The following is a 24,481-nucleotide window of genomic DNA, read 5'->3' on the forward strand; positions in this document are numbered from 1 at the left end:
TTCACTAGTCCTCTGGCTATTGCTTTACATAAGTGGGTTTGCAATCATTCTGCAATTGAGACATGGGGAAGTTCTGGGTTTGTTTTCTAAATCAAGGCACCAAAAAGAGAGAATAAGTTCAAGTTCTCTCCTATTTAGTTGTGATATAGCAGATTCAATCTCAAGAGTCAATGTTTCTTAAACAGAATTTTAAAGAACAGCTACAGCTGAATAGCACATATTCTGATTGGATCACAGCATACTCCAGGAGCAGCTGACAGACATCTGCAGCTGCTACAAAATTTAGATTACAAGAAACATAGAAATTCTAAAAGCCATTTAATTAGACATTAAAAAATGCAAACTTCTGATTCTAACATAAAGAACAGCTTAAGCATTTACTAGTGGGCAGAATGTCTCCACCCCTACTTCCCATCCTCACTGGGGAGGAAGTCTTTACCTTGACTTAAGAACACTGGAGGCATTCAGACTTGTGTTTTACAAGAAGTTTTTTCCACAGATTCTTCATTTCTTCACAGTTTGATGTGGATCCCACTGATGCACAACCCACCTGTCCACAGCTCTGTCATTTAAGTTGCAGGCATAACAAAAAGCTATTTTTCAAAACTGGTCTTCATTTAAAACTCCTGAGAGTAACATATTCCCTGACAATTGTTCCTTACCTTATGGCTTTTCAATAAGAGTCACTTGTGGCAAACCGGTGTGCTTTAAGCACCTTTTCTTTATTCTTTTGTTATTATTTTAATTTCATCAAATCCCAATTGATCACAAAGAAGGACCACACAAGAGTAAAACACACGCAAACTGAAGCAACAATTCCAACACTAAGAAAAAACAACCAGCCAAGACAACAAAAACATCAGAACAGCGATTAACATGTATGGAATCTGTAGATGGGTCTTTTTTCCCCCATCAGCTAAAATTTTATTGTATCAGCAATCAACTCAAAGATAGCAAAAATTACAACCATTAGTGCTGAAATCTGTACATTCTGTATGTTGAAGGGGACATTAGAAATGGAACATTCTTTACGTTGTTAAATCAATAATACCTGTGAAAGATTTTCCACTTAAAACTAAGGATTTAAAAAGGCTTACAAAGAATGCTACATGGGAGAAAACTAAGCCTTCCCTATGCATTCTTGCTTATGCTCACTGCAACAACAGATTACTTTCATACAGTAGTACAATACTTTGAAAGCTTTAGTCCGATCTAGCAGCAAACTCATTTCTAGAATACATACATACACACACAAATATATGTCTGCATACCTTGTAAGTGTTCAGGCTCCACTTTCTCACCAATTCCAATTTCTCCATTGCTGGATTCTTTACTTCATCTGCTAACACAACAGGTCCACTCTTCTGCTGAGCTCTGCCCCCTATGTCAGACACAAAGCAAATCTTCAAGGCCTTGGGTTTTTTTTGTTTTAAGGGATCAATAGCAGGCATGAAAGATTTGTGCAATTGCAGAAAAAAGCAGAGCAAGATGACAGTAAAAACTGAAGACGAATATGCAGATTTTCAAAATCACCTCCAGAGAGAAAGAATTATTTAAAAACTGATATAAAGCATGTAAATCTCTCAGTATTTCATGTAGTAATAGGCTGAGTAAAGCTTACCTGAATGCACAGTTTTACTAACCAACCTTAAAACAGCTTGAGATATATTTATTAATCTATGTTTTAAAGTTCCAGCAGTTGAACAACCTCTTGTATTTAGCCAATCTAGAAGTCTGTTTACAACCTGCAGACTATAAATGAAAATTATCGGCATATAAAAAACTGTTGTCAGAGTACAACTAATAAGTTTCAAAACAGATTTTTTTATCTTTTCCAATGAATGCCATCCTTTCCAGAAGATGTGTTCAGCCAATATTTAACTTATTTATTTCAACTTTATTAGCTCATTGTATTAGGAATAATTAATTATACAAACCACCAGTATAAAAACAGCAACAAAGAAAATATTTAAAGCAACAAATTAAAATATCTAGGGCAAACCACCACACGTTAATTGCCAATACTTAGCATTTTCAAGCTAGTATGGGATATCATGTGGATTCCATTGCAAAAATATTTCTTAGTGTCCTAAACAGTAAGAACTGCAAAGCATTACCACTTTTTAAGGAACATTTTTATTTATTCATATACAATTCTGACTACTCCTGCCTCTAATCCCTACTGCTACTTACAGTCACCTTAGCCTTGCCAGGTTATTTATGTAAATAAGAATTTGGAAAAAAGTCTATACAGATGCCTCAAGATACTCCTTTAGCATCAAGCTCTACTATGTTCTTTACGTCTTCAAAATGTTGTGCAAACATTAAGTAATTAATCCTCTCAACACCCTTATGAGGTAACTGAATAAGTTTTCTCCTTTTATATAGGAGGAAACAGACAAAGATGTTAAGTAATTCACCCATAGGCACAAAATGAGTCAAGTGGCAAAGCCTAGATTGGGTGTTATGAATTCCTAATGGCCACCTCATACTCTATTCTACTGGAGTATGTGATCATTTTGGCAAAAAATGCCAAAAGTTTCAGCTTTAACCTAAATAAAAGATTTTGGTTACTCCTATTTTAGCTACTGTTTATTATTAATATTTGGTAATTATTTTTTAAATATTATAGAGCAAAAAGCAGCATACAGAAAGGAAAGCAGAGGTTACCTTGTGAACTGTTAAAAGCCAGAAATGAGAGCCACCAAAAAACCCCAAAAGTTATATTTGCAACTAACAGTAAATCAAATTATTAGAGACATGAAGGAGTTAGTACAGTGTCAGCAGAGACAAGGGCGTTATCCATTCAGTGCTATGATACCTGTGGGAATAATTAAATCGCAACCTTGTCCAGCCAGTCTGCTAGCTGCTGCACTGCTAGGAGATATAACAGATGATTTGGGTGATGCTGAGGAACCTGAAAAGGGGACACATTTAACCATGAAAATCCATCATCTTCCCTTCGAAGGCAATGTGCACTTTTACACACATAGGGTGTTTTTTTCAAAACAAAGAAACATTTGCTTCAGCAACACACTAGATAGAAGTGTTCGCAGAAAAGTTACTGGAATTTCTGATGGAAATGCTTTTTAAGAGGTGCAGCTGTTCATGTGAACTACTCCAAGTTTTCATGATTTAATCTTTTTCTCTAGGTCATGATGCCAATTTTTTTTTTTTTTTTTTTGGTAAGAGTAATCAAAACACAACTGACAGCTTCATGAGTAAAGTATATACTATCACCAGAAAATTCCAGGAAAGATTGTTATATACAGCTTTCACAGCTGAAACCTTCTTTTTCAGGTCTAGGTAGATTTCACTCTGCACTGTCACTGAATGGTACCCACAGCATTAAGGGGTGAAGTAAGCTCTGAAGTCTGTGCCAATTTCAGATATACTTGATTAACATCTACTCCTAAGTCTGTGTAAACACACAGCAATAAGCTATCCTGAAGATCATACGAGCCATTAGTTGTTAAGGTGTGTAATCTCCTTCCCAAAAGAAAGATTTTTACAGCACTTGCTTGTTCTCTTTAAAAAAAAAAACAAACAAAAAACAAACCCAACTTTAAATGACCTGCACCATGTGTGTTCTCTAAGGTGTTCTAGGATCAGGCTTTTCAGAGCTTTGCCACTTCCATATCACATAAATGTGAAGTGGCATTCTTATGAAATTTTCAGGATTGAAAAACCAATCAAACAAATTAACTTTTTGCCTGTAGGGATGAGTAACCATCCTATTGGGGGGGGAGCTTTTACTATGCTTGCTGAGAAATTCGGAGATACTTCAGGGCTAACAGTGTGCCGGGAGGGAAAGGAAATCAAGCCTAAACTTTAGCCGTTTCAACAAAATTATCAGTAATATCAAAAATATCACTCAACGTACCTGAATCAACAATCAGCTTTTGCCTTTTAAACATACCACTGAGCACTACTAACATGGGGTACATGAATCCAATGATTTGGATCCAATTACACAGAAAAGACAAGATTGAAAGATGGCTCACTCGCTGTGTCCTTCTATAGCAATACATTGCATAAGAGCTGCAACTGGATTCATCCAGGCAGAGAAGTTTGACTGCAAGATCATGCTAAAGGCCTAAAGACTGAATCACTTCAGCAAGCGAGCCAAGACAAGCAGTTAAAAAAAATCCTTATCATTTGACAGAGTATTAATGCAGCTTTACGCATGCGTCATCGTTTAACATCCCCCAAATTCTAAAAACCCTTCCCCTCCAGTATTGCCTACTTTGCATTCAAAAATGCAGCCCTAATAAGGACACTCAAACAGAAAACAGAATTTCTAGAAATAGGACAATCATTCTACTTTTGTCCATAGTTTCATAAGAAGCCTTAATTTCTACCACTTCTCTCTCCCTCTGATTTGGTTAGAGCATTAGGAAAAATCTCAAGAAAACATTCTTGGAGGAAAACTGTGGTATCTAAAGTGTTAAAAATGACATGTCCAAAACTCATCATTTGTGTACATAACTTTCTACAGAACATTTGGATTTCAAACATATTAATGTAGCTTGAAACACATCTTAGACACTTTTTCCCTTACAGGTTAATGCACTTTACAGCTGCTACAGTTATCCTGCTAATAGAATACAAAAAGGCAAGAATGGTGAGCAGTTTGCTATCTGGCCAGTTTTTAGCTAGATATTTTGCTAATTTCAAAGACTTAAAGAAACCACAGCATTCACTTCATAATATATGTAAAGTACAGCATGTAAATCATTGTTTTCATAAGCACCGAATTTTACCAAACAGCAAATGAAGCAAAATGTAAATTAAATCTATGACTACAAAGAGACTTATTTTCACAGCTGCTCATTTGAGATAATTTCAAACCTTTCAAATTCAGAAATTGTTGAAGCCACACAATTCATTAAAATATCACTTTCACATACTATATTGTGGCACTCTTGTTTTTAGACAGATGGGAAACACTGACATTACTGGCTTGTTTATCACTTTATACTTCTCATTGTTTAATACTAGCTTAGATTCTCTAAAACATACATTAATACTTGCATAGTGAATTAAATATTAACTAAAATTCTTCTGGTATAAACAACCGCAACTTTGTGCTGAGAAAATATGAGAACAGACATTTTTTCATTACGTAGTACCTGGAAAAAGAGACCCAAATACATTAAAGTAATATAGGCACTACAACAAAAAAAAGGAGAGACAAGTCTCAGGGGCAACAAAGAAGAATTCCACTCATTAATCTGCTCCAGATAAGTGAGCTGTGTATCAAGAAATAAGTGACTCTTCAGTTATGTTTTAAATCAGAACAGTACCTGCAACATTTAAAGAAAGCTTCAATGAAATGTAATAGTAAAATTCTTCAGTCTGACACCATTTCAAGGTGCTCAAGGACTTCCCTTTCTGTAAACACAGACCAATTTAACACTAAGTCGCTTCCACTAGTCGCTTGACAGATAGTACAAGTGTACCATATTCTCTCTATTTTAACAACCGAGCTACCAGAGGAGATAAACAGATTGTCACTAATGCATATCTCAATGTGTACATTTACACCAAAATGCTCAAAGCAGCTACAGAACATTGTATACCTGACCATGTGAAAATATGCCTGAAGATTTTAAATTGAGAAGTAAAGACAAAAAAAGCAGTTACCTTTACCTGGAAATGGTCCTGCCTCAACGACTCCCTCTTTGGTGCTGTCAAAGCCATGAGATGTTATTTTGGTTTCAGAAAGTCCAAGTCCAACTGGTAATGAATGTTTCAAGTCCTTGGAAATATTTTAATAAAAATGGAAAGTTAATGTTTAAAAAAAAAAGATAAAAGTGACTCAGAAGTATTATAATGCAATTTCAGCAGCTCTCAGACAGGCAATTCTGCCTTTAGCCTGGAATGTCTTCACTGGTGTCATAGCATTCTACTGCGATGCACAAATAAATGAATAAGAAACACTCTAAGTATAGCCTGTGTATTTATTCTAGAATTTTCTTTTATATTGATGAAGAACTAGAATGCCATCTCTTAGAGCAGCAGTTACCAAAAACGTGGCCCGCAACATCATGTTATGTGGTCTGAAGCTGGTCCAAACAGCCATATCAGTTTAATAATGTTTCCAGTTAAAAACCAACAGGGGTACAGAATGATCTAAGACTAAGAGCAGACAACATTTTACAAACCAAAAATGTGGAAGCAACTGTCATAATGCTAAAGATAAAAAAAAAAAATTACTTCACTCTAAGCAAGAAATAGCTTTAAAATTCACAGCATCCTTAATTTCTACAAATAGCACAGGAAATCTCTTTAATATTTGACATGGGAGAAACATCCAGAAAGGCATCACTTCAACAGCTTCCTTCTGAGCACCTACTCTACATCATCACAAGTGCTCACAGCACAAAGTTGCAATTTACTTCTGTTTGCTTTTGAAACTCATTGATTTAAAATTGCCTGAGATCACCTTGTTTAAACTTTTGAGAGCTAGGTTAACTACTACAACTAACTTCAATGCACCTGAAGTTTTCACAAAAGCCCAATGCAGGCCTATTACTGAGCTATGAATTCACATATCAATTCACATACCATCCTACTGCCCATTTTTGCTATCTTACCCACCTCTACAAATAGCTCCTAAAGGTTTCTGGGACTATATTTCCAGTCATCTGATTGAAGTTTAAGCCTCTGGTGTTATGGAATATACTTAGGGCTTTAAAAAAAGTTCAGGTATTCAAAGCAATTTAAAACCACTAATTCATAAAATAAGAAGTGGGTGAAAAGCTACTCTGGAAGCAAAAGCAAAAAGGTAAAATACACTTAAAAAACTTAAGCATCAAGAAATTGGAAAACTGGAAGTTTGTGGAGTCAGGTACTCTTTTGCATCCCCTGTGCTTCCATATAGAGGCAAAAAAGATGAAAAAGTATAGAGGAGCAATAGTGAAATTTGCAGAGAAAAACTACATAGCTTTAAGATGTCAGTGTCTGGACATGTGCAGTAACTATTTATGATATACGCAATGCTTCTAATTACAAAGAAAACACAACCTTTAAAATCCAATCCATGTTTGACGTATTACTGTAGTCACTCGATCCACAAACCAGAAGCAAGCTAGTACATAAGAATGATACTGCCTAGAGGCTCAGACTGTCAAGAACTGGCTTTGGATGACAGCCCCACAGATTTAGTTAGTTGTCTTCAGTTTAAGACAAACTCCTAGGAGGAGGAAAAAAGGAAGAACTACAAACATATGAATTCCAGCAGAACAGAAATCTTGTTGATATTGAAAACCCAGGATGTTACTGCAATCAGAGTAACTAATTCCTATAGCCATACTTTCACTCACATGAACTGGCTACTTAACAATAGATTATGCTATATTTGTGTATCTGTAGCATTATACAAAAAAAAAAAAAAAAAAGAAAAAGGAAAAATAAACAGCATGAACAACAAATAGTAGTCACATGCAGAACCTGATTCACAAATTAAGCATATAACAACATTGGATACATACTCTTTCCAGTCTTCACTACTGACTTAACACTGGTGCTTCCATTTAAGTACTTGCAGTTGGAGGTATGCTGCAAAGCCTTTGCTTCAATTTAGGTTAGCTAACAGAGTCCATTTAACTAAAAACATAGCAAGTCACTAGAAGCTGAAAAAGCAGACAGACTTGAAAAAGGATAACCAGACTGCAGAGGAGAAGATGCACTGATTTAACAAAAAGGACATGGCATCTTTTTTTTTTTTTTTTTTCCTGAAGGCACCTTGGCACATTGCATAGTTTTCAGAAATACCTAAATCTGTAGCCAGACAAATGTAGACAGGTAACCTGCTTAAGCATGTTCGCAATAGGAATCTAAGCAATCATCTGTATTTAAGGTTAAAATGCAGAACATCTGCTTTGTAAAGACAAAAGTTTATATCTAAACTTAAACAACTGTACTACTTCTGTACATTCAACTTAATTCTAATTTGAAGCTAAACATAGGCTGAACAAACTTCAGAGTTAAATAAATCAGCATATTAAAACACACCCTTCTCTTAAATAAAAACCTGATATTTGGATCATGAAAATTACTAAGATCTACAATTGTGTATATATACATATCAGGTTTTTTTACATAAATATATACATATGTATGTATAGGTACACAAACACATATTTGTTGAAGATATCTACACATTTTTCATTAGCAAAAAGGCAAAGTTCACTGTAAAGAACTGCATTCAAACCTGTTTTTAAACACCTAATTAACTATTTGAAATATACCCTGCTGAAGTAAGTTATCCTTGCATATGAATTTAAGATATTCACCATTTGTCCATTTACACATGACCAGAATTGTCATCAAAAAGTCAGTGATCATCAAAACACTACTTTTTTTGTTTATAAACATGCAAGTTACTGTTCAGTGGAGACACACTTCTGCATGTAAACTTCAATTTCCAACATGCCATTCTTGTAACTGACTGTGCTTGCTTTTTTTTTTTATGCAAGTGTAGATAAAGAAAAAAAGCTACCCAAAAATCTGTAATCATTCTGACAAAGCAATTTATCCCTTCGATAATTTACAAAGAAGGATAATTTAGAAACAGTCTTAGACTAAGAAAAGATTGTGCATAAAACCCCACATTTAAGAGAAGATATGACAGTACTTAAGGAGTTTTTAGAGTGGTAAGAAGGCAAGGTAAATAGCCTGCTTTTTTTTTTTTTGTTCCCACTAAATGTAGGTTTGCTGTTACAACACGGGAAGTAACGACAGATGACCCTACTACAATCAGGTGATTATATTTTGACTACGTATTGCTCTTCTAGCTAGGAAGATTTTGATGATCAAAAGATCTGCTCTCAAACTCATAAGTGATTTCCCCCCTTCTTCATAAAAGGGAAATCAAGTCTTTAGAATTCATCAAAATTTGTTGGTGTATTTCAAAACTACAAATCTGTTAAGGGATTACCATCACAAACAAAAAAAAAGAAATAAGATGCTTCATTCATAATTTTCAATTGCATGAGGCTGAAAACTATTGCATGTTTATGCAATTATCATCTAGCAGAAGTATTTTAATATTATAACTTCACTGAGACCCAGAGCTAGAGGTCTAAAATGTCTACAACTCAGAATATTCCCAGTTGTTAAAAGGTTGGATTACCTATCCCTCTCTCAGCCATTTAGCATGCTAAAGGCTTAAAGAAGCAAAAGCATGAAATATAGGTACACAGAACAGCTGTACTAGCTTAATTAGATCTAGCCAAGACAGTGCAAACCTATATTGAATAGAGCATTTAAAGCACTTTAACCCTTTGTTAAAATCCCATTTTAATTAGTTCAAATCACCATATTAAACTAAACGTATTTTGTAAGGTTAGTCTTATTTACACAACAGCAATATTCATCAGTTTATTATACGGATCATCCAGATGAACCAGTATGTGTTTTTGAAATATCAATCCTGTTAAGACAGTAGACACAGCAAAGAAGGTGCTCAGAATGCATGTTCATGAAGGAAAGTTGCCTGAATTACAAGATTACCTCCAAAAAGTTACTTCCCATCCATGCTATCATAATGATCTAAAATGAAGAGGGGAAAGATACCAGAACTGTATTGTTTCTCCACCAGTACAAACCAACCTAGTCAAAACTTAGAAACATACCTAGTCGAAACTAACTTAGTAGAAACATAATACAAACACTCAGGACAAATGCACTCAGGAGAAACTCAGTCAAAACATACTTAAGAAACTTAATAGGAACTCAGTTGAAACATACTTTGTACAAACTTTGTAGAAACTCGGTCCAAACACACTCAGGAGAAAGGCGCTCAGGAGAAACATACTAAGAAACTTAGAAGCACAGTCACTCTGCAGCAGCTTAGTAGAAACTATGAAGCAAGTATTAATTGTATTAATTTCTTAGTTATGTCAATCCATTATTAATGCATGACTAAGCATAACCTTTTGCTTAGTACTAAGAGTAAGTTTAACAGATATGGTTTTACTTGCCTTTACTATCTTGAATAAAGGTATTTAAAAAACCGCACATCACTACCTAGGTCAGGGAGTCCATTAAAAGTGGAGTGACTAAACTGGGAACAATCATATGCTCATTTATTTTTTAATGATGGATGACATTTTAAATAAAACTACTCAAGTTACTTTCAGGAAAAATTTGCAACACATCTTACTGTAAAGTTCACAGTTTAAAGTTTTAAAGACTACAAGTCCCATGAAATAAAACGTAATGTGGATAGACATAACACCTGTCCAGTAAGATAACTGGCTCTGAACTTTAGCTTCTTATCCTAATTCATGTGCAAGTGGAGCTCCTTGTACATATTCAGCATTTTCTTCTTCTCTTTGCCCTATTATATCACTCAGCTCCTATTTTCCATTAATTAAGCCACTAGATCCTCACATCAATATAAATTCAGGCACAAAAATAAATGGGAGGAGAGCTGAAGGCTTTAATTGATGCTGAAGTGGCAAACAACATAGACTGACATGTTTCTTCTATTCTCCAATACATTGCTCTTCACTCAGAAGACCCTTTCTTCTACTACATCCCTTTTGACTTACCTAATATCATACTACAATTCAGTTTTAAATTAGTTTCCCTTCTACTCTCATCATTAACATTGGTATTTGGGGTTTTTAAGACTGTATGAAGCAGACCACTTGGCAACAAAAAGAAAGACTGGTCTTTTTTGTTCCATCTCCTAAAAACAGTTTTCTAGAACTGACACACAGAACTGTATTTTAAATCAGTCTACATTAATTAAAATGTAATTGCCCAAAGTAAAATCTAACTATGCCAGTCAACATGGCAAAACCTAAGAGATTAACTCAGATCTTTCAGGTAGAATGTGAGTGACAAGGCTGGCATTTTTTTCAGAAAGCAAAAGACAAAAAAGAATTGACGTTATCTATTTGTGCAGCCTGGCAACGGAATTACAGAACAAGATGCTGAACACATGCACTCAGATTCATCAGATCCCAGAACTTACTTCCTACTTTTAATAAGATAAACTGAAGACTCACAACAAAGTTAATTTATCTTTTGCAGCCTAAAGTTTATTACTAGTATTACATACACATTTAATAATGGTTTTGCTCCCCATAAGAATACAAAAAGAGCCAGGAGAAGAGAGTCTACACTGAAAATGAAAGGAAACAATTGGAACAACAATTTCAGAGACTCAGACTGATAATAACTTCATATAGACTTTGTAGAATAGTTTAAACATAACAAATAGCTTACAGCTGCCTGAACACCTTTACAGGCAGACCAAACAGGTTTTTTGATTAATTTAATTTATTCCTACACAGCTTTCACACTATATGGCATGTTACTGAATTAGGAATAATACACTTCCTCACTCCTTACCACAGTCCTCAGCTCCCAATCCCCTCAGTGACAATAAAACACCACTATTCTAATCACATAATAATAATAGCATGGGAGGAAAACTGTGTTCCAGAAGTCAGGGATAAGTGAGATAAACCAGTGCAGAAAATAAACCAGCAAGACTTTCTTGTATGTTGAGTTTTCTTGTACAAAGTAGTAAGAAAAACACGTTTGATTAGGAAATGCTGAAGTCCTCTGTTATTAAAACAGACTAACAAACATCCCAACATTGGCTAAACAGTTCTATACACTAAATGTTTAAAGCTTAAGCGAGTTCCAACAGAGCTTGGAGAGCTGAAAAGCACTGGGTCAAGCTTTTTCGTAATGAAAGGACATTAGACATTTCATCCAGTGATGACTGAAGCTACAGCCTTTTTTAGTTAAAAAAAGTTTCCATCCATCATACGGGCAGGACAAAACTTGTCAGAATTCCACAGGCATCTCTTATTATTACAAACAAGACAGAATTAGAATGTAGCAGCATATTTCTGACTGAGACTTTGTAGTTAGGCAAACACTTATTTAAGTTACCTTATAAAATATGCTTTTGATTCTTTTTCTTAAACATAAGAAACAAAGAAGATGCATCAAGTAGTGCTATATCACATTCCCACAAGACTGGAACTAATAAGCTTCCTTCTGAAATGACATTATGGCAATCTATGCTGTCTGATGTTCTGCAAAACTAATGGTATTTTTCTTCAAAGAAGGAGCAACCCCACTTTGCCACTTCCAGGTAAATACATTTGCACTACCTTGCCTTGCAAAGTGAAATACTTCTCATGCTTGAGTACATACAAATACTGCATTTGGAGGACAGTAAACACGCATTTTCACGCCTGAGCAGCTTATGGACGAGGTCTGATGAAAGCACTAAACAGAAGGCAAGTCTAGAGGAAAGCTTAGTTTTGTAATTAAAGAACTCTGAAGAAAAGGTTGTAGAAGACAAAAAAAAAAACAACAGGATAAATGATGTTTTATTGTTTACATCTGAATTGTACAACATCTAGATGAACAGCTCCCTGATCATAACAATAAGAAAACAAGAAACTAAAATAACCTTGTTTCCCAGCTTCCCAAGAAGGTGTAACTGAAATCAGTATATTGGAGTTTGAGTCCTCTAAACTCTACTGTGGTCACATACTCTTACTGAGGACTGTGGTAACAGTGCAACTTCAAGTGGTAATGGTTTCTTGCCCCTTTCCTAAGCAACCTCCTAAAAATCAGTACTTGGCTTGTCATTTCCGTAAGTCGATAGGAAAATAGACCCCTGAAAACTTGGCACAGAAATTTTGTGGTGCAATGCATATTGCTTTAGGTTAAAACAAAAAATTACCTGGCAAGGAAAAAAAGAGAAAGTATAGCATTAAGCATTAGAAATAACAAACATGAAGCAAGATGAATAGAAGCTAAATATTAGAATTTCAGACTAACAGATTAGTAAACAGACCTAGATGTTAACTCCAAGAAGTTTATTTTCTTTGTTTTGTTTATAAGAAGCCCTGATTATCACATATTCTGAGTTTAGGTCACACATGCGGGTGTTAACTTGTACAAGAGTTCAAAAAAATATTTGAAGCACACTTCATCTTCATTGATCTCAGAATAAGCATTGTGAAAATAATTACAGCAGCAAACTCAACTATGTGTGCATAGTATAAATTTTCTGCAACTCGACCAAATATCTGACCCATTTTGTGGAAGTTTCAAAATATAGTTGACTCCAAGCCAGCAAAATAATTAACATGCCAGGAAAAACCTACTTCAGCTTTTATATGTGGCCATAGAAAAGAAACTACCTTAACATTTGAACTTTCCATTGAAAATGGTGGTTGTATTTTGACTGAACAAGGGCTCTGACCAAGTCAACAACACTGAAAGTTCCGTTTACTGTAACTAATAAATAAATAAATATTGGATGCACTACACTGAAGGAGCAATTACTATGTAATTAAAAGATAACTTAGCAGTCATGTCACAGCAGCATCAAGGTCATTAGGCTTAAAAATAGTAAATCTGTTTCTCTACTTCCAGGTGAACCCAAATTCATCACCACTTAAAGGTTTATTTTTGTTGTCCCCCCTAAACATAGGTACATCTTTATCAAAATTTAGTTTTAACTTTATTTCATTAAACATCGTCCTAATTTTTACATTATGTTACTGGTAGATCTAAGTTGAATGTCAAATCCTAAGAAACATAAGCCTTCCCTCATTGCAGTGCTATTCATAAAAAAAAATCATGGCCCATTCAGCAGAAGTAGAAAAACTGCCCAGTAATAAGTGCAGTATTTTTTTAATAAGAGCTCTAATATGGATGCATTTTCATCTCATGAAGTTTTATGCCTTTTTTTTTTACAGCCATGCTCACTATACATCTATCCTGCAATCATAGTCAAATGGTCTCAGATGTTGTTTTCAAGATGTATTTTATTTTTAAAATATATATTTTTACATATTTAGTTAACATTTTTCTTTATAATGATAATATAATAAATACATGTTTAAAATTATACTTTTAATATATATTTAAATGCTTGTTTTCCCGTTTTATGAATAAAATTGCTGGACTAAAAGTCAGTATTCTCAAGGCTTAGAATCAATAATTAGAAAAGTATACACTTGATTGTGCATTACAGAGCACCCAATATTTTACACTATTTAACAGTCAGAAAAGATTTGCCACTACTAACATACCTTTCACACAAAAAAGTTATTGCAAGGTGCAGTATCTGCTTTGGGTTTTTAAGTCAACTTTAACAATAATTTATCAACTTTGAAGGAGTTTTTCCATTAAAGCTAAAACCAGCAGACAAAATTAGGCAGATGCTTATTTTACCAATATTCAGGATGTAGATGTAATTTGTTTTTAAACTTATGAAGGTTCCCCCCTCTAATCAGCATTTTAGCAGGACAGAATAAAATGTTGAAGTTCTGCTCAGTATTTCTTTTAGAAATAATCCTGCACTGCAAGTCAGCATGGGAGTGTTAAAGCTTCCTTAAAATCTAAGTCTCAACAGATATCTAATAAATGTGGATAATTAACTAGACCTCATATTTCCAACTGAAAAGCAAAAAAAAAAAACAACAAAAAAAACCACAGAACCACAAATTACATAAACTATACCATAGCACCCTCTGCTGGACAGGCAAACACAAGAACTGATAGTAAAATACATCGAGGTTAAGGGAAAGAACTCAAAATTGCATACAGATGATCATGGAAGTATAACTTTTTTTCAACATACAACAAATAAGATGGATTCTGATAAATCTCATATATATAGCATATAGCAATACAGTAGTAATTTTTCATTTTCAGCACAAGAAAAGTTACTTCTCTCCTGTTTACAACTTCAGATTAGAACTTGACTATCTTTCTTTACTTTTAGGCATGTTGCTTCTAAACTTAATACCCCTTAGAAGTACCTTGCCTAAACAATTTTATACTTTTTCATAAAAGATTTAGGATTTGTTAGCCTGAATTTACAAGACCTGTTAAGTCTTATATTTTAAAAGTGCTTGCTGTCCTGTTTTATGAATAAAATTGTCGGATTAAAAATCAGTATCCTCAAGCATCAGAGACAAGAATGCAGAAGCATATGCACTTGATTGTGCATTACAGAGCACCCAATTATTTACACTATTTCATGTTCAGAAATATTTGCCACTACTAACATGCCTTTTATACAAAAAAGGTTATTGCAATGTGCAATCACATTATGTCAAATAATAATTTATGAGCTTCAAAGGAGTTTTTCCATTAAAGCTCTAGAAAACTGTCAAGTGAAGTCTGCTATGCATTGCATTGTAACTCTAGCATTTCTGATAATGGGACGTTATTAGACAGCAAAGAAAATTCTTACCTTGTTAAAGCTGTGCTCGTGAGAATCTTCCAGCTGTCCATTGCTAGTCACAGGAATTTCTGCTGCTGAATTTTTCGGAGACTCTTGAGCCATTGCACCTTCCTATAGTATAAGGGCAAACAAGTTAGCATTTGTCTTCAATTTCTAATGAGTGATCTATATGAAAATATTTGATGTATAGGTTTCATAACAGTTGATTTTATTTCAAACTCCTATTGGTAATATTCTGATATACTAGGTCTGTATACATTCATTTAATCACATACCGAAATCACATTAATATGCTAGCACAGCTCAGACAGAAGTAATTTAAAGCTTCAAGATCTAAGAGAAATGAAACACTAAAATTTAACCTATTGATGTGGGGGGTAGGGGAGTGTCAGACACAAATGAGACATGTGGGACCAGACAAATATTTTCTACACACACTCGACCCTTAAGAGTAGTTTATGTACCTCAAACTATAAAAAAGGTGAGCTGGCTAAAAAAAAAAAATTGTACTAGCTAATGGTAAGCAAGAAATATTAGAGAAGTAAAATGAGTTTAATCATGTGTTACAAAAAGAAAAGTACTGATTCCAAACTATAAAATAGTTTAACTTGCTTCTTATTTTCTCATAATATAGTGCCACCTTCTGACTAAACTGTCGGTATGCAACTGTCATTCAGTCAGCGGTAAATCTGAAGTGAAATGCAGAAACAAGAACTTAAAAGCACCAATGCAATTCAAGAATCAAAGTTAGTTTTAAAATGCAGCTGCATTGTGAACAGTAGCAGCAGCTGTGAAACCATGGCTTTCAAGAATGACCTAAGGTATAACCTGGAAGGGACATTCCCAGAAGAAACACACACCATTTACAAGCACCTGAAGAGGGAATGGCACCCTAACACTCCCCAAAACTAAGAGAAACTGAAAATTTCGGCCCTCTCAAAAAAACTACCCCTAACTCTGCAAGACAGCTTCATTAGTCAACTAAAGTGTAAACAGTAGAAAAAAATCAACACACAACCAAAGCAGTGTTTCTTCAATTACTTATATAAAAGTTGTCTGAAGTCTTCAAACCAGTCCATGCACCTGTGCAAGACTGGCAAGACCTGGTACACCATCAAGGCGTACTTAAGAATAGGTGCTTTCTTTGCTTAAAGCTCCTAGATCATCAAACTGAACCAGCTCTTTTCAGTCAAAGGGTCAGGAAGTGGCCCAGTCTGACATCAGGCTGAAGAGCCAGCAGCTTCTCCAACCACATGTGGAGCTTTTACAGGATATCCATATAACACAAAGATTTTATTGGTACTTACTCAGGATCACCTGCACCATTCTTAATCAGCAACATCTTCTGTCATATCCCATTGCCAATATTTCCCCCACTACCACCTCTCACCACTTCATTTACATTAGTAAGCTTGATTTCCTTAGTAAGCTTTGAGGCCTCCCAAGCTTTTATTCTAACTAGTCACTGTCTGTGCACTCCAATAAACATGCTCCTCTAACTCCTGATTGCTTTCAAAGCTGTGTGTTACTATAGCTTCTTCCAAAGACTGTAAATTACTGAGACTTCATCTCTGTTGGTCTTTTGAAGCAGAGTTCACTACTCAAACTTTATTTGGTATCTACAAAATCCCATTTACATTTCTGAAAGTGTAATAAGCTTCTTCAATTAGCAGCATAAAACACCACCAAAAGTCCACTGAGTAATGCTGCCTTTTACCCATATGGTGAAGAGAACGAAAAAGGCCAAGGACAAGCCACTCCAAGAACCATACATATGAACTACACCCATAAAATACTATCTGAGGTGATACATTTTCCCCTTTTGAGGATCAAGACTTTCTCTACAACTAACTTAACAAAACTGAATTGAAAGCTACTCTTTCAAAAATAGTGCTTTATGAAACACTTCCCTAAGAGGAGAAGCTAAACATTTAGGCACAGCTTTTGAAAAAAAATTCTAAATACACAAAGAACAGATTTCAAATCATTTAAGAAAAAGTCAGCATGCTATGAATTCAAGAAAAAGTGACTTTATAACACACTAACTTACCCCATCGATCCCTCTCATTTAGGACCCAGTAAGTGCCTTCTTTCAGTACTAGGAAGGAATAGCTCACATGCCATATATTCACATTGGTCTAGCATACCAAATTCTCCATATAGTCCAGTCTTCACCCACAACTAGAACACAGTTTTGGGTCATTCTTCACACAATAGAACAAACTCTAAACTCATAGCCTTTAAGTAAATGAAAAAACTGAAGCACATCAAAAGGTCTATGTTTATTTTATGAATACTTTTAAAACAGTAATTTGTTTCATTTCATAGAACAGAATATGTCAAATTGGAAGGGACCCATAAGGATCGAGTCCAAGTCCCTGCTCCTCACAGGGAGTTGCTATACAACACCATTAGATAAAATGTTCTAGTTACCTGCCATTTTAGATTTTAATTTCGGAAATCTGTTCAATAGCTCGAGCTTGCTCTAAATCTCACAACTGCTTAAACTCCAAGACTGCTAGGAACTATACTTCTACTTTGCTAATATTGTACATTGATATATGTTTATGCATTTATTCAGAGATATACACGCTTATGCATATGCATACGTGTCTCTAGTAAATACATGTATCAGATAAAAATTCATCAGCTTCTCTGGACAACTTTTGAAATCTAAGACAACCTAGAAGCAATTCACATATTTTTTAAGCATTCCTACTTGAGTCAAACGTATGTATCAAATTCAGAGAAAGCAAAAAAATGACTTGCTAACTTCAGTTTCATGTTACATCTGAACTAAACCACCATTCTCCATTGCTGAAAGGAGGACATTTCACCACTCTGCTTTTCCAGTCCCTACTGTGAGCCATACAGTGTCCCATCTCCCAGCCACTCACCTGGCTGTGCAGTAAACACACTCAACTCACTAGCCTGGCAATAGACCTTTTCACTGGGTTCATTTTCCACAGTTTCAGTGAGTTGAACCAGTTTGCAATGAGGTCCGACAAGCACCAAAGACATGAAATGAGCAGCTGAAAAAGGAAAGTGGGATAAACTGCTAATTTGGCTCAGTCATAACAAGAAATCACTGCCTGCATTTTAGTCAACAGTCTAAGCTAGAACTGCTGCCAAGAACAAATCCTTGCCTTTTTTTCTGCCCTTTACTCCTAACTCTTCCTCCCCATCAGCCTTCCCCATTCCCCCACCTCTTCCCTGGGCCAGAATAATGTATCTGTACAGCAAACAAGATTGAGGAAATGCTGCAGGTTAAAAGAAGGTGACCTATGCCCAAAAAGGGGATGGGTAATTTTTCCACTCAAATCAGTTCTCCAAAACAGTTCATCACACAGCTCCAACACTTGTGCCTATGAAACAGAGGGGGTAATAATGCAGTAAGAAACTACTGAGAATGAAGGACTGCTCTCAGCCACAACATCAGCTTACTTCAGCAGTGCAGTGTCTCAAAATACTTACTCTAACTGTAGGATACTGCCAAAACCAGCTGCCATTTCTCTTTACCTCTGGATGCATGTTCCTGCAACCTCACACAATTAAGGTAAGTTTACTGATCTGAGAGAAAACTAAACCACCAAACCACCACAGTATTTCTGTTGCAACAATGAGTACGATTGCTGAATTAAGTATCCCTTTGTCAAGCGTAGCCCTCAGCTGATTTAAACTAAGTATACAAAGAAACTGAATCCTCAGAAGAAAATTTATCATATATAGGAAGAGCCTGAAGTAAATCTGAAGAAGTTCCTAAATTTGTATTGATGTATTAGGCATGAATGACATAAGCACTACAGAAAATCATGAAGTTTCAGCTGGACATTTTATGTAGAAAAAAATATATTCATCCTTTAGTAACTTAATGACTACCTTCGTCACACATCTGTTTACAAATACCAGGTTTGGAGAGATGCTAACTATCTGTGGAATCACTATTCCGTTTCTATAAAAAGCTTAAAAACAATTTACTGGCACTGAAACTCTAATAGTGATAAAGTCAGCATCACCTTTTTCATTGTTATTCTAGAACAGTCAGGGAAACGTTTACTCTTTATGTTTCTGAAACAGCCTCCCAAACACAACTGATTGGCTAAATATTATTGGGAACCTTAGGAATTTGATCATAATTTTAAAAAGTCTCAGATTTCTCCACAAAGAAGGTACAAGCTGTATCTGCTTCCAAGAAAAAAAAATAAATAAAAAAAATTCACCACTCCAGCAGCAGATAGAATGCCTTGTTATAGTGAAGTTACACAAAGATTGCTGCCTTTTAAATACCAACTCTTTCTTCCTGCAGTACTTAAAACTTTTCAGACTCTACCACGCCTATAACTATTCAACTTACAAAACAAATACCGCAACACAGCAATAGACTACTGGTTGAAGTAATCCTTTTTTATGAATTAATTGGATTGTTCTTAATAATGTCTCAAAACCAACCCCACCCATTCAAGATAATGTGCATGAACTCATGTCCCCCTACTAATTTCACTGTGCTATGTATATCAGAATTTTTGGCAGTCTGAAACTGTTGCTGGGATTGGTTGATTTTACACTAATATAACTATCACCCAATCACCTCAGAGTCAGACTGGACCTCTTCTGCAGCTGGATGAGATTCATCAAGTGCTGTGGATTCACTGCTGTGTTCTGACATACCTGAAAATAAAATAGGTTTGGCATGCATTAATTGATGTGAAGGGAGCTGGATGTTGCACCTTACAGAAAGTGAAGTAGGCTTTCAGAAAACACTTCTTTTACAAGTTCTGATAAAGCAAAGAGGAACCTCCCTCTTTTGATGGTGACCGGGCTTTTACCTCTCCAAAATCTAACCAAGACTAGGAATACAGTCTAGCATAAGCTTCCACTACCAAAGCAACCTTCCACGCACAGACAGCTAAGCTTGCAATGTAAAACCCAGGAAGTCAAACAAGGTTCTTCAGCTGATATTTACTGTCACCTGCAACAATACACTGACTGTATTCTACCATTGCAAAGATCACAATTTTGTTAAGACAGGAGATTTATCCAAATGTTGCAAGTTTATATTGATGCTAAACCACTGGGACCTAGCAAGCTGTTCAGTCTGTTATACCTAACTAGAAACAGAATCCCTTCCATTTTATTCAAAAAAAAAAAAAATCTCACCTACAGAGGCAAAGAAAGTTGGTAATACTGAGCACTCTGTGAAAGCAATCAACTCTGTGATCATGCAAGGCAAGTTAGAAACCTAATACAGCTTAAATAAGAAAAGTATCTAAATTTGATTTCAAATAGCTGGTAACTACAGGTTATACTGCAATTCCCTCAGCTGTTTGAGAGGAGACAACCAATCATTAAAAATTAAACTGAGTCTGTCAGTATTGAGTATAATCACACATGACTTCAGTTCATTAAGTCTTACACCATTTTACAGATGTTCAGCCACATACCAAATTAAGAAAAGTTATAGAGATCACTATTTATATTTATATTGTATTTCAATTTCCTAAGCTATAAAACATTTTAATTAAAGCAAATAATTAATAAGGTAAGCAGCTCACATGACAAGGGAAATAAAATAAGGACACAAAGGCTGAGAAGCTGAATCATCTAGATCATATTACACTGGATAACCTACTACTTTACTTTGGAAAACAGAATAAAATAAGACATTTCCTCCAGTAAAACAATTCATTCAGTAAAACAATTCATTCAGGGCTATCACTGAATGAAGTTGGATTTTTCTCCAACCAATACAAAATTCCTTTTGAAGTAATTAAGAAAGAAGTATAACTACTCTATATAACTTTCTTAATTTTCTATAATTCTTTTGAATATGAAAGACCATACAGCAGAGATGCTGTTTTCCCACACAATCCTGTCCAAACTCTGCTTGAGGTTGAAAACAACCTCCATGTTTTACAGCTTATTTCCAAGTAGATAAAAAATTTCCATTATGGACTAGAAGAGTAAGTGTGACTTCTTTGCTCTGATGGTTAAACAAGAAGCTAAATTCATCTTGTAGCGCAGCCTTGGTTAAGACAATCTGTACCTCAGTTTTACCACATCAGTGATCCTGGAGTTATGTTTGTACCTCACATACAAACTTACACACCACAGTATCGCTGTTTAAAACTATGAAATGCTATAAGCAGCAAAAACATTTTCTTGATAGCCTTAAGAACTCTTAATAACCTAATCTAGAGGCATGAACCATCTCACAAACCCATGTAGACGACACTGTGTAAAGACAAAGAATTCATTTTTTAAAAATCCAAATTTAATTCACCATTTGTGTTACAGCCTCCCCCACACACCAACTTTTTGTACAGTATTCTTTTCCTGCAAACAGTATCAACGCTTCTAACACAGCTCTGCAGGATCACACTGACAAACTGGAAAACAAGAGAAGGGGAAAACTGTAGATTAAAGGTGGCTTTTGTAAAAAGTTTAACTGCACATTCTAGTTTAACTACAGAATTCCCTGACAACTGCTTCTATAGCAAAAAAATGGGGATGTACATATCAAATGCTGGATGTAAGGATGAAAACTTTCTACATGTTTACAAAGATTCAGAAGTTAAGATGTTCACGTGAAATTGTGGCCAACATGGCATCTACATACATATATTACTTATATTTAAGGTTCCATTACAGAAATGCACATAGACTTCTGTATCTCAGTAGTTCCTGATTTTCTCTTACAGGTGTCAAAGGGCCATTCTTTGTAAGAGCTTGCTAATCTTCAGTACAGTATGAATTCTGCATTATTGATTATTTCTTCACTAAAACAGCCACAACTTTAGAACATAGTAGGTGACTCTTTAGTGTACCAGAACATTCGTTACCATCAGCTGCAACTACAGCAACTCAGAGACATTCTACTTGGAAATACACACCTAATCCATATTCTGACATTAATTTAAGCCTGAAACCCTGCCCTCATCACCCCTGCCCCTCTGGATTTTCATTTTTTCCCCCATTAGACCAATTCTGCAAATCCACAGAACTACGGCACCAGAGTAGAACAGAAGAGACAAAATAGACCGAGAATTTTCCCCCACATGGCAAAGCCACCTCAAATGCACATCAGATCACAACCTCAGTCATTTTAAGTTCTGCTCACCATAAATAAAACTGCACAATTTTTAAGTCCTGGGGATTTATATACCATTTCTTCAACTGGCAAAGTAAAAAGCAAAGCAAAGCAAAAAACTTATAAACAACATACTAAGCTTCCTCTAGGATGAAGACTTCAGAGACATTTAACCAATTATAATCAATGGTTATAAGAGCACACTTATGGACTTTTCATTAAAAAGGCAGATTTGTATTTGTTTATTCATGCAAATATGAATTAAACGTCATCAACAATAAATCCTTTTTGAATAAGGGGTTTATTTTTAACATAGTTACATTACTTAAGTAAATGACTTACGGTGTCAGAAACGAGAGCCATGGGATTCTCGACAATTACATCTGCTTTTCCAAGCAGGATGCACTGGCTGCTTCACTTCAGTTTTCTCTTAAATTGATTGCCAGTAAGGTAAAAGCAAGATATCTTCTGTCCAAATAAAGTTTATTACACACTTTTACTGCTGTCTTATTACTCCACTGCATAGATAAGTGATAAAAGTTTTTGTAACACTGCAGAAAATGCAAGTGCTCGTGGAAAACAAGATGTATGTAAAACATATTTTCTGAATTTAAATTTCTAACTAAGAACACTATCACTAGTTCTTTTCAAGATCAATTGCTTTTTAAAAAGAATTTGAAGAACTGCATTAAATACTTTCTGCTGCAATCACACCATAGTTTTCTCTTTACACTCTTGAATTCCCTGGCTGCTGCACTTGCAAGATCTAATTATGCTTGCAAGTTACAAGACATGATGGAGATAAGGACTGGAGAACAGGGCTGCCACTAACTTCCACACTCCCTACTCTAGGTCAACCTGCCCCTAAGTTCTTTAACGCCCTGCTCGTCTCCAGATTAGCTATGGCATGGGCTCCCGTTACGGTCTCAACTTCTACCAAAACAGAAAGCAGCAGCTGATCAAGATATATCCTCAGCTTCCGATTTTTCCAATCTAATGTTCTTCTGGATTACTTACTCCTTACTTTTTAACTGTGTGTGTACATGAATATATACATAAACATTTACATGATTCAGACAGCCATTTAGTTTTGGAGTTGCACTGATCACATGACATCCTTCTCCAGCCCTGCAAAAGAACCCTTCTGCTATCTTTTCTACAGAATCAACACTTGGATAACAGCACCACCGACTGCAAGAGCTAACTCCTTGTTACTAGTTCCACCACGCATAAAAAGCACACGTTGGACGCTGAAACTACATCCAGTTCAGGGGACGCAACATGAAAGGCTATGAGGGGGTTTCAGTTAAAAACGATAGATCAGAGATGGGCTATAAGCAACACCAGAAGAATTGCTTATAGTTTATAAACAATACCAGATGCAACACCTGCTTTTCACACACCACCACAGTGCTTCCACGTTTTAAGAATAGTAAGCCAGCTGCAAAAGACAAACTGGAACACTTAGAACAGTAACTCTCAGGGTGCGGAATAAGTCCCAGGGGCGTGAGATTTATGCAACACCTAGAGTTTTCTTCCTCCACCAACAAACAGGTTCCTCTTCTCTCTCGTGAAACCCACCTTCTACCATGCTCAGGCTCTGCCCGCCCTCTCGGGGTGCCCGCCGCCCTCCGGCGCGGGGACCCCGCCGCGAACCCCGCAAGTAGGCGAGGAGACGGGCAGACCCCCCAAGCCGCACCGCACTCCCGAACCCGACGGCGAGGGCACCCGCCCAGCACCTGGGCCGGCGGGCAGGACGAAGGGCGGGCGGGGGCAGCCCCCAGCCGAGCCCCGCTGGGGGCTGCGGGCTCCCCCCACTCCGCCGGCAGGCCCAGCCGGCCGCTGCCCGCACCCGCGGGCTGGCGGGGAGGCCGGGCAAGCGGAGGCCGCTCCCGCCGTGCGACACGTAGGTCAGGCCCGGCCCGACCCGAACCCGGGGCCCAACGGCCTGCCCCGGCCCGTCCCTCACCTGCCGGCGGCGCTGCTGCGGCCCCAGGGGCGTCGTGCTGCGGGGGGAGGGAGGACGGGGCGGAGGGAGGGAGGGGGGGAAGGAGGAAGCGGGGCGGGGCGGCGCCGGTGCCCCGTCTCCAGCTTTATTTTCTTCCTTCTCCGGTACCAGCAGGAGCCGGAAGCGCTTGGCCGGAAAA

General features: G+C 36.4%; 1 protein-coding gene across 5 annotated transcripts in view; it reads right to left on the reverse strand.

The window, feature by feature from the left end:
- The window catches only part of ARFIP1 (ARF interacting protein 1), a 45,031-nt gene extending 20,585 nt beyond the window's left edge, over positions 1–24,446 (reverse strand). Inside the window, exons 1-6 of one of the 5 annotated variants that reach the window (XM_075029693.1) lie at positions 24,304–24,427; positions 19,836–19,915; positions 15,257–15,358; positions 5,653–5,761; positions 2,822–2,917; positions 1,272–1,381 (exon numbers count right to left, since the gene is read on the reverse strand). In XM_075029693.1, coding sequence (XP_074885794.1) covers positions 1,272–1,381; positions 2,822–2,917; positions 5,653–5,761; positions 15,257–15,358; positions 19,836–19,913 — 495 coding nt within the window. In that variant the 5' untranslated portion in view covers positions 19,914–19,915; positions 24,304–24,427. Of the gene's footprint in view, positions 1–1,271; positions 1,382–2,821; positions 2,918–5,646; positions 5,762–15,256; positions 15,359–17,297; positions 17,361–19,835; positions 19,916–24,303 lie in introns of those variants that run through there. The other 4 variants (XM_075029725.1, XM_075029710.1, XM_075029716.1 and 1 more) reach the window with 4 other exon arrangements.
- Positions 24,447–24,481: the final 35 nt, after the last annotated feature.

Source organism: Buteo buteo, chromosome 1 (genome assembly GCF_964188355.1).
Source record: "Buteo buteo chromosome 1, bButBut1.hap1.1, whole genome shotgun sequence".
NCBI lineage: Eukaryota > Metazoa > Chordata > Aves > Accipitriformes > Accipitridae > Buteo > Buteo buteo.